This window comes from Saccostrea echinata, unplaced genomic scaffold (genome assembly GCF_033153115.1).
Source record: "Saccostrea echinata isolate AGI-Se365-2 ecotype Australia unplaced genomic scaffold, CSIRO_AGI_Sech_v1 ptg000054l, whole genome shotgun sequence".
Taxonomy (NCBI): domain Eukaryota; kingdom Metazoa; phylum Mollusca; class Bivalvia; order Ostreida; family Ostreidae; genus Saccostrea; species Saccostrea echinata.
In genome coordinates, this window is record NW_026889803.1 from 3,661,883 (window position 1) to 3,673,731 (window position 11,849).

Here is an 11,849-nt window from a genome sequence, read left to right on the forward strand (position 1 = left end):
CATTACCTATGGCAACACCTTTCTGAAAGATATATCACTTCATCACCTTGACCTAGAAGTTTGACTTACTTATCAAAAATTTTAACTTTGGGCATAACATTTGCTCCAGAAGAGACAGGGCTTTCATTTTTTTTTTCACATGTGCATTACTTTTGACGACCTTTCGGATTGTATTATGATATATTTGACCTCATGACCTTGACCTTGAAGTTTGATGCCGTTTTGAGAAAGCTTTAATCTTTGCCATAAGTTTTATTAATTCAATAATTTATAACTTTCTGTATGATAGGACACTAAAACAAGACAGTTACAATATGCCATAAATAATTGCATCCCAACCACTTAGACCGAAAGCGGGGGACATTTCTTGTTGCTTTAAAAATACCAGTCTTTCTATGTCTTGAATCTCTCTAATAAACAAAACAGGTTGACAAGAAATTTAGTTTTACTGGATGCACATCTTTTTTTGTACAAATATTAAAGCGGCGCATCAAGGACAAACTGTATGAAAAACTGAGTCATGCTGTAGATAAAAAGCAGTTTATCGTCGCAGTGCTTATATAATCCATCACATCACTGGGGGTGAGAAAACAAATATTATTGATAAGAGCAAAGTACCTTATACGCTATAAAATTTGGCTACATAATTCTCAACAAAACGATGCTGCAGAGATCTTGGACGTTCGTCTTGGTTACTTTTTCGTTCCTGTATGTGAATACTGGAGGTTACGACGACAAAACATTTCGAGCAGCTGTATATGAACATGCTACTGTTCCACCTAACAGAGAAGTCGTGGTAACACGACAGGAGGCGCTAGAGTACATGACAAAAAACCTGGAGGTCTACAGAAAAGTTACGGAGGAGGCTCGTCTTCAGGTAAGCTGCGATGTTCAATTTCTTTTTCTAAAGCCTAAAAACTCTAAAATAAAACACAACCTCAATGTGAATACTTATTAATAAGATGATGGACAGATAAGATCAGTTACATATCAATTTTTTTCTGCTAAACTACTAGTATCATTTTCAAGTGATAAGCTTGCAGTTTTTTCAGCACGAATTAAATGAACCACCAATGACCAGCAATCTCACCACCAATGACCAGCAATCTCATCTCCTAAAACGTCGCGCACGTTATTGGTGTAAAAAGTTTTAGATACCATTGTGAAAGCATTTCCGCTATTTATATATTTCTGAATGAGAGAAGCAGGCCCGAAAATAATCTCGAATGAAGTTTGTCAAGGGTCCCACGGTTATGAGTCGACTCAGAACCCTTGACGTTTTAAGGATGCAAATTGGATGTGGATTGTTGCTTCATGTGCAAAGTGAGAAAGTATTTCCAGATTTATCTCGCAATTATATACCAATCAGAATCTTGGGGGAAAATCTTACAAAAGATACCACATGATTTTAAAAAAAGAATTTTAACTATTATAGGGTTCTCCATCGTTTCAAATTTAACTGTGGCGCAAGACTTAAGCGAAGTATTAATATTCGCGGTCATTTTGCGACCTAATTCGCCAAGGAACCACGAAATAAATGAAAAACTCACAACCCCATTAAATTAAAAGTTTAATACACAAATTGCATTTATTGTTTAGCAAATTGATTAATAAGTTTGATAATAAAAGCAATTAATCGATATCGATTTAACATAGTGTAAAACAAAGATTAGGATGTTTCCAAAATATACGCATCCTGTGAAAAAGACCCCCCCCCCCCCCGAAAAAAAAACAAAAACAAAAACACCAACGTAATTTTAAATTAACAAATATTAGCTTATAGGATCTGAAAATAAAGGTACCAGTAACAACACGTTTTGAGCATTAAACCTTTTCTTTAAAAAAATAATAATGATTTTGTTTACAAAAGGCAAATTATACAATGTACATTAAAAGACAGAGAAAATTCTGGTAAGACACCCAATCACGCTAACATTTAAATGCATATATATTTGTAGTTATCGCTCTGAAGACTGAAATATCTTAAAACTTGTGAATTTCAAAATACTTAAACAGTTTAGAGTCATAAAATAATATTTTGGTGGATCTATCGTTAATTTTTCAACATTACAAATATACATGATTGCGATACACGTACGATGTTTGACTCGCAGTGCCAATGCAAGTTTAGAGACTTGGTTATCTGAAAAACTATAAAAGCATGAATTAATGTTAAAAAAAAACATCATTTGCAATCATCGTGAAGTGTGAAAAAATGGCTTAATTCTCTCTTTTCATTCAACTGTCCAGCGAGGTTTAGAAGAATTGCTTGTGCAAGCCAAACATTGGGCCCTAATTAGAGTAAATTAACGGTTTAGCATTAGAAACTGAAAAATGGTACATAATTTGGAGGTTCATTTTGTTTATAAATTTATATATTTCTCTTACTGACGACGACGATCTTACTGTGGCGCTAATATTTTAACTGTGGCGGAACTATGGCGCTGATTTTTTAACTGTGGCGCAAAGAAATTTACTAGTAACTGTGGCGGGGCCGCCACGTTAAACGACCCATGGAGAACCCTGTATTACTAGTAAACCTGTAAACTTGTTCTATACCATTTCAGAGCGTTGACATAATTGTGTTTCCAGAGGATGGACTAACTTACTTGGGTCACTCAAGAAAATCCATTCAACCATATCTTGAATACATACCGGACCCTAATCGAGAACTATGGAATCCATGTGAGAACCCTAAAAAATATCCGAATACAGAGGTGCAGCACACTCTCAGCTGTCTGGCAAAGAACAACTCTCTATACATTGTCGCCAATATGGGAGACATTCAACCCTGTGATGCTGCAAACGACACTTGCCCGCCAGACCACCATTACCAATTCAATACGGACGTAGTGTACGACAGCTTTGGAACACTTATCGCCAAGTATCACAAAATCAACCTGTACTTTGAATTTAATTTCGACCCATCAACATCCAAAGAGGCTGTCACGTTCGAAACACCATTCGGAACCTTTGGTGTGTTCACTTGTTTCGATATTCTTTTTTGGAACCCAGTGGTTGTTTTGATGAAGGAGAGAGGGGTGAGTAACATTGCATTTCCCACTGCCTGGATAGACACTCCTCCATTTCTTGCGGCAGTCCAGTTCCATTCTGCGGTAGCTGCTGGTTTTGGAGTTAATTTTCTATCAGCCAATATGCATATTCCTCAAGACCGTTTCTTAGGAAGTGGAATATATTCACCAGAAGGAGCTAGAACCTATTACTATAACAACAGTGTTTCGAGTGGCGGGAAGCTACTAGTGTCAGACCTTAACATTTTGCCTAGAAAATCGCCTTGGAATACAATTTCCTTAAACAATGGAGAAACGTATAATGACCAACTAAACAATAGTTCTGGAAATCAAGAAGTGTTTCAAGCTGAAACCTTTGGAGACATGTTTAATTACGTCGCTCTTTCAAAGTCAAGTGGAAAAGCTCGAGTCTGTCATAATAAACTTTGTTGTACTGCATCTTATACTTCACGAGAAAATATCACAGAATTGTATGCCCTTGGAGCGTTTGATGGTTTGCATACAAAACAAGGGACTTTTTATATCCAGGTCTGCGGAATCGTTAGGTGCAAAACCAACAACAAATCATCGTGTGGTGAAGGGTCCGTTGTTTCGAACACGTATTTTACTCAACTCAAGCTTTTTGGTACTTTCAGGTCACCGTACATATTTCCAGAAATTCTTTTATTCGGCGATGACACTTATCAGCTGGCGCCACCAAACAACTGGTCGTACGCCAATGGGACGTTAGAAGCAAAGAGACTGGAACAGCCGCTGTTGGCATTCTCACTTTTCTCTCGCGATTACGACTATGATCCGACAAACTCATCCGCCGGACGAAGAGTTACAATTATTACATTTTCTTTGATTTTACTAACTTTTCTGTTGAAATACATGTATAAGTAGATTTCAGTATGTGACCAATGCCTTTGGCAACTCACCGTGACTATGCAATAAAATAACTGTTCCATTGTTAATTTAACATGCAATTTTATGTCTAAGTAATTAGCTCACCTGAGCTACAAGCTCAAGTGAGCTATTCTGATCACCCGTCCGTTGTCCAGCGCTGTTCCAAAGGGTTGTCATGTTCCTTTCCAAATGGAGAAAATCAAGAAAAATCAAACCATTTAAAACCAAGAGGTCATTGGACTTTACGGTCACCTGAATATCATGAGTTTTTCTTGGGTCCACCTCATGGAACGGGTTTGGACCTGTACGACACAAAGCTTTCCATATGGCGAAGACTCTATAATCACTATCATATTCAGGCAACTTTCCTCTTAGAAGTTCAGGAGTAAAGAAGATAAAACTAAAAGTACACTTTAAGTTATTTTTTTCAATATATCTCTAACTTGGCACCACCCTGAGCCTATTCCCTATTCTCAGGAGGCATCAATTTTAAATTTTGTAGATGGCTAGCTGCTCATTGTAATCATGCTAACAATTTGCCTGCTTCGAGTCTGCAAGTAAATATGATTTAAGATGTAATTTTTTTTTCAAAATATATCTAATATCTAATCTTAGTCTCATCTGATAGATAAGAAACCAGGGCCATGAATGCATAAAATTAAAATTTTGATAGAGGGTATATGTTAATTATAAACAAGCAAACAGTTTGCCAGATGTTCATGTGTAGATAAGATTTTCAATGGTATTATGCTGCCACAAAAGTCGAGGATACGACAGCTTGTTTAACATTTAACTGTAGATGCAGGCCCGTAAGAAGCAATTTCAGTTGGGGAGCACATTGTTTCACGGGGGGGGGGGATATGTTTACAGACAAAAACAGCAAAACTGGTCATTTTTTACCAATTTCGAATGAGATTACAAATTTAAAAAATGTACTTATCAATCATATATGTTGAATTTTACATAAGTCAAACATACGGGGAGATTTAAGGGTCATTTATCCATTTTCATGAGTATCTAAAAATCTGGTGATGTTAAAAAGCCCGATTTTAATGGATAAAATTTTCTACCCCCTTCTGAAAAGACTTGTAAATAAGAGCAATTAACTTTTTGACAGTTTTGAAAATTATTAATCAATTACTAATGAACTCTTCTTTGCATTCAAATAAGTTTTAAGGACCAAATTGCCATTTATATTGAATTAAATGGGTTTAAAATGTAGGCGGGAATCGAGAGTTAGCGTCCGTAGTTCTTTTACAAATATTCAAATTTTGCACCTAAGTGTATTTTAGCGTATGCGAACGGGGGGTTAGCAAGATTTGCCTGTGAATATTTTTACTCCTAGTGCAAAATTTACATCTAATGAGACTAGGTGCAAATAAGTAAATGTAAAGTGAACGCGTAGCAAAATTTACACAAGGATAGAAATATTGAAATTGTCCATAGATAAAATATTGCATCATCGATTTCACTAAAAAATCCATCTTTTTTTATATATAGACAGAACAGTGACTTTCTGTTGTATTAAGATTTTTTCTTATAATCACAAGTATTACAACACAAAATTGATATAATAAATACTAATGCAACGTTCTACAATCTATACTAAAAGTCATGAAATAGAGTTTGGTATCATTAGATGGTGAGCACAGAAAGAATCCCCCCATCTCTATATATCCCCTGCTTTTCAAGCGGGGGATATCACTAGAGGTACTGTGAGCAATGAGCTCACAAAATGATACCCCCGCTCTCATATGAGTATAATCGCAAAGTACATTTTTTGCTAGGGGAAACCCCAAATATCTGTCTGATCAGAACATAAAATAGGAGGTGCACAATGACACTATGTATAATAAAGATTCTGTGAAAGTCTCATTAAATTTTATTCACTGGTACAGGAGGAGTTCCAGATAAGAGATGACCCCGAACTATTACGGGCGGACGGACAACCCATTACTTTAAATCCCCTGCTTTTTTTAAGTGGGAATACAAAAATATACAACACGACTTATTATCCACAAAGGGGCACCACACATACTAATGGACAATTTATAAAGCATATAAGCCAATACACTATCACAGAGATGCAAGTAGGTTATAGTGAAACTCTGCAAAACCAATTTTTTGTTCTTCCCGAGTCGAATTTTATACCCTTGAGATACTAAAACTATAGCCTAGTTTTAAACGATTTTTTTTTCTACACAAGTACAATCTATTGATACGTACATATATATTTCAGTGGAATACTTATATATATTATAAGATTACACTCTAGTCTAAGGACCATTTCCCTGGACTTATGAATTGTATGACTTGAAATGATATATCTGAAGATACGCAAATTTATTTTTTTTTAAAGCATACATTTGTTTAAAATAAATAATAATGAATCAAGCATTTACTGCAGTAATACATTGTATTCTTAAAATCGCCAGAAAAAGAAAATAGTTGTAGTCTTTGAAACAAGGGATCGCTAAGCTATAAAGTGACCCTCAGCTCTCATTCAAATAATTGTAGATGCAAACCTTTCCAGATGCCTGTCCCACCCAGAGTTTTCCCTCACTATCTACACAAATTCCTAGTGGATTAGATATACCATCTATTTTAGTCACTACATACATTAAAAATAACCCGTCCTTGCTAAGAACATCAATGGTGTTCGGCTTAGTGTTTGATACGATAATTTCTTCTTTTGAATTTGCTGCAAGATCCCAGGGATCGAATTCGATCCCATTTTTTCGGCTTTCGAGGGATCCTTTGTAAATCCAGCGAAGGTTTCCCTCTTTGTTGACGCAGATGACAGATCTGAACATGATGTCTACGACTATGAGATCTTCATTTAGGTTATCCACGACTCTTCGAGGGAATTTAAAGAGAGGGTGACCACGTTCATCCTTTTGATACGTCTTCGTTCGGGATTTTCCATCATGCGTGTAACGCACAACTTTCCCACCACTGGTGCCTACCATGCAGACGACAAATCCTTGATCATTTGAAAATACTCGGATGCCATTAGGACTAAAAGGAGAGGTACTGACAAGTTTCGTAAGTTCTCCTTCATGCGACAATTTATAGATACACTTTCCACTGTAATCACTCAAAATGAAGTTCTTTCTATCAAAGACACCAAAACACTGGACTTTAAAACTAACTTCAATGTCTCTAACGCTCTCGCCATTGTCATTGTACAGAACTACCTTTCGGGCTGCGACAGGGGCGACCCAGGACTCGAATGGATTAACTGAGACGATTTCCGATGCTGATTCCTCGGCCTTGAATTCTGAAAACAGTTTGGCATGTTTTGACTTATCTTCTTCATCTAAACTGCTAGATCTCCGCACATCTTTTTGTTGTGCCATATCAAACCTAAAAAACAAATGGAAGAAATTGCATATGTTTGTTCAAATCCCTACGTTACATTTTTAACATGAATGACGCGAAGATTAGAACCTTTAGTATACAAATGATTTATTTGCATTTCTGATTGTCTTCTGCACAGCGCACACTTGGTGGTTAAATTTGATCCATCTATATTTACAATCCATTGATCAAGTGTATTGAGACCTGTGTTAAAAAAGCTAATTGAACATCGAATAAAGTTGTCAAGCTTATCTCTGGCAACACACTCGGTTAATAAATTCTGGCTCTTCAGACAATTCACACTGCAGAATCTCATGTATTTTAATAAAATTGCATAAATGACGTATTTGTTAGGTTTTTTTTTCAATAATAATAATAATAAAAATAATCACTGATTTATATTTGCTTGCATTTTATGCATGTTTATCATTATGGTGGTGGTGATGAGAGAGAGAGAGAGAGAGAGAAAGAAAGAACTTGAACTATTAGCATTAAGAATGAAAACTACTGAAATATTATAAAAAGCATATACTGAAACATGCGCACATGCACATCTAATCAATGCGAATATGTATGACTTCTCACTATCATACTGAAACCCCATTAAAACAATTCAAGATTAACTTATAAGCAGAGGAACAGTTGTTCAGCAAAAAAGTGCAGCATTATCAACGCAAAAAAATGTCGATTCAAAAGAGCCATGTACTAATAGCACATTAAAAATATTGAAACATATTGTAATTTTCCCTTTACCTTTTGTCGTGCTATGTATCCATTATGAGGGCCTCGAGAACTTTCGATCACGACATGACAGTCTCTGAAATAAGAATTTTGACAGTTTTGTCCAAAAGTTTCTATACTAACATAGCAAGGAACTGATAGCAGTAGTCGAAGGATTTCAAGAGGTGTGGATTTAAAGACCTTAATCTCATTTTTTGTTTTGTTTTAAATTTCCACTTTTCTTTATCACTGTCATGGGTCCCCGAACAGGCAATATAGGTGCTCAAAGCTGCGCTGTTGTTCTTCTAACATAACCTGAGTATTGGGCTAGATCAACACTGCGGATCAATCGTTCCATGAAGAATTTCCCTACCGGATTACTTACTCTCAATGACTATTCGGGACTTGATACTATTTGTTCAGCCACAAAGCTATTGTTGTTCATTCATATATGTGACAGTCACTTTGTAATGTAATTTACTAACTTATGTCATGGACTTTTAAACCAATTTGTAAAAAAAAAAAATGCAAGTTAATTTAACACAACAATTCATTTTTTTTTTTTATCGAAAGCTCCCCTATACTATGCAGTCAAATGCTGCGTTAGGTTCAAATTACAGGTCAACAGTGAAAAAAAAAAAACAGAGAAGAATTAATTTTGTTAATCAATGCATACCCGTTTGTAAGAAAAGTATCAGAATGTATTCAAAATCAGGACTTTTGGCGACTCCTGTAGGCTGTCCGTGCATGATAAGGAGAGTTAATAAATTTAGACTTAGTGGACTTTAATTTGGTAATGTTTGTGTACCTAACTCTTCATATTTCTGATAAAATCTCATTAAGTATCAATTTCAATCTCTTGATAACAACGGGCCAAATATTGCTTCAAAATTCTTATTACCTGTATAACTCTCTAGAATCAAACAAATGTTGTAAGAACGTCAAAAGTCAATAGTACTTTAAGGAGCTAATTCCGGTCAAAGGTCCATAAATTACGAGACGACACGAAATATGAAAACAATGTAAAACTTGTTGTCAATTCCCAGTGTATGAAATTTCGAATGTTTTGTCATTACACGTTTAGAGGGACCGTTAGTGTTCTATGCATACAATGTAATACATGTACATGTATTACCGTTTGACCACAATTTTTGACAAAACATTCCTTAATGATTTGTTAAAATTGCATTATTAACTATACGAAATGAAGTCCAATGTAATAAAGATAAACATCACTTAAGGTCTGACGACTGACACGTTGCTCGAATATCCGTGTTGTGTCTATTTGTAGTATACAACACATTAATCATAATTATAATTAGCTTGTGATTTTTATACTGTTTTCAAAATGTCTAAGTAGATAAAGACACCAAAAATTGTGATTTTGGCAATGCCAGTGATTTCCAATAGGATTATTTAAGTAAAGAACATCCCCCTGTATTTTGCACAAATGCCTGGTAAGGTACTTTAACTTTTTGTGAGGAAACTTGTTAAAGAAGCAATAGTTCAATGACAAATTCTTGGAAAAAATATATATTATTATTGAGGAACGCGTCGTCTGACCTTAAGGAGGGATTCTTGTCTGGTTTCTGACTAGATGAAATATTCGAAGTATATTTGCTTATATGCCTTATATATTTACATGTAAGTGATTTAAAAAATCATATTTTTCTTTCCTCATCATAGTTATACAACTTTAAATAGAAATGGTAAACTGAGTTTGAAATCTAGCAGGGACTATATTTTTGACGGAATGACGGCGTATGAAAAAATCTCCTTTTCTGCTTCTCAAAATTACTTATAGAACTACGAATTGAATTAAAATTTTCAAACAATCAAAGACTTAAAAAAATTCAAATGTAGGTAAAATTAATAATGGACTGAAGTTTTAAAATATATCAAATAAATATGATTTTGCAGACAAGCTACAATTTTATTAGCTTTTAAAAGCTTTCAATCTAATAAAGACTTGAGCAAAAAATCTGTAAAAAGTTTTTTTTCTCCCTTAGTAAACGGTTAAAACATTTTGTTTTTGTATCAGTCTGTATCTTTATATGACTGCTTTATCATATGTAAAAAAAAGAAAAAGAAAAAACTAAATATACGAAGCATATAAAATTGAATGAAATATCCTAAAAATTTAGGAAAAAATCGAGGAAATTCGGATTAGCCAATATCTATTTTAGTTGAATTATGCATGTCGATTTGGTAGTATCGTCTGAAAGACCCTTTATGGTAGTATCTTTTTACGCAAAAAGAAAAACATTTCAATTTTTGAAATAGAAGTAGGCATCGCATGATTGGAAAAAGTATTTTCTTTATTGTTAAGGTGAAGGAAAAAGATATGAGCTTGACCTGACCTTGGTTCTAAAATAAAACGGTCAAATTTAATCTTACTGATACCATTACTTAGTGATGATGTCTTCTTGATTCTATGAATTTCATAAATTTTTAAATACAAGAAATATGAGAAGAATCCCTCCTTAATTATGCGTGTTTTATCTACCACATTCTCAAATAGCACCATAACAATTAAAATGGACAAGGAGTATTGTGCGTCATTATTAAAGTTATTATGACTAACTAGGATGTTTCTGCAAAATATAATTATGTAAAATTTATTTCCCTACATCAAATCACTACGAATTATAGTCTGAAGGTAAGTACGTATTTACTTTTCCCCTTCTTTAACTCCTTTTCGCACAGACATTACCACTCCATATATGTCCGTAATCTTTCTGAAAACAATTTTTAAAATAACAAGATGTGTTTGTGAAACACTGATGCCCCCGTATGGCAGCTTATGGCGAAGGTTAAAGTTTCTTCAAATGCAAGTCAAAATCCAGGCCAAAAGATAAGAAATGTTGATACCCAAAGAAAGGTCTTGTCTCGAGGAATACATCTATGAAATTTGAAAGACCTAGATACAACTGTTCAGAAGTTATGGCGAAGGTTAAAGTTTTTTGAATAAAAGTCAAACGTCAAAGTCAAGGTCAAAGTGGTTGGTATCCAAAGGAAGATCTTGTCACAAGGATTACATATGTGAAGTATGGAAGCCCTAGCACCAACCATTCAAAAGTTATGGCCAAGGTTAAAGTTTTTCAAAAGTAGGTCAAACTCCTAGGTCAAGGTCAAAGGGTCAAATAGGTTGGTATCCAAAGGAAGGTCTTGTCACAAGGATTACATATGTGAAGTATGAAAGCCCTAGCATCAATCATTCAAAAGTTATGGCCAAGGTTAAAGTTTTTCAAAAGTAGGTCAAACTCCTAGGTCAAGGTCAAAGGGTCAAAGTGGTTGATATCCAGAGGAAGGTCTTGTCACAAGGAATACACATGTGAAGTTTGAAACCCTAAGCACCAACTGTTCAAAAGCTATGGCCAAGGTTAAAGTTTTTCAAAAGTAGGTCAAACTCCAAGGTCAAGGTCAAAAGGTCAAAGTTGTTGGTATCCAAAGGAAGGCCTTGTCACAAAGAATACACATGTGAAGTTTGAAACCCCAAGCACCAAGTGTTCAGAAGTTATGGCTAAGGTTAAAGTCTCATAAAATTTTGCAAAAGTAGGTCAAACTCCAAGGTCAAGGTCAAAAGGTCAAATATGATGGTACCCAAAGAAAGGTCTTGTCACAAGAAATACACATGTGAAATATGAAAGTCATAGCTCCAACCAATCAAAAGTTATGGGCAAGGTTAAAGTTGACAACAGACAGACAGACAAACAGACAAACGGACAAACAGACAAACGGACAAACAGACAAACAGACAGATAGGACAAAAACAATATACCCCCGGGATCTTTCGATCCGGGGGCATAAAAAAAGGTTGTCATGATAGTTAATCCTTGTTATTTACAA

At 35.0% G+C, this 11,849-nt stretch overlaps 2 protein-coding genes across 2 annotated transcripts; one reads left to right on the forward strand and one right to left on the reverse strand.

The window, feature by feature from the left end:
• The first annotated feature begins 568 nt into the window (after positions 1–568).
• Positions 569–3,988, forward strand: LOC133172564 (pantetheinase-like). Its single transcript, XM_061307480.1, has 2 exons — positions 569–877; positions 2,568–3,988. The coding sequence occupies exons 1-2, from the start codon at positions 662–664 to the stop codon at positions 3,915–3,917; spliced, it is 1,566 nt and encodes a 521-aa protein (XP_061163464.1). The 5' UTR covers positions 569–661; the 3' UTR covers positions 3,918–3,988.
• A 2,301-nt stretch (positions 3,989–6,289) lies between these two features.
• On the reverse strand, positions 6,290–7,282 carry LOC133206206 (uncharacterized). The gene has a single exon (XM_061342149.1). The coding sequence runs from the start codon at positions 7,277–7,279 to the stop codon at positions 6,413–6,415; it is 867 nt and encodes a 288-aa protein (XP_061198133.1). The 5' UTR covers positions 7,280–7,282; the 3' UTR covers positions 6,290–6,412.
• Positions 7,283–11,849: the final 4,567 nt, after the last annotated feature.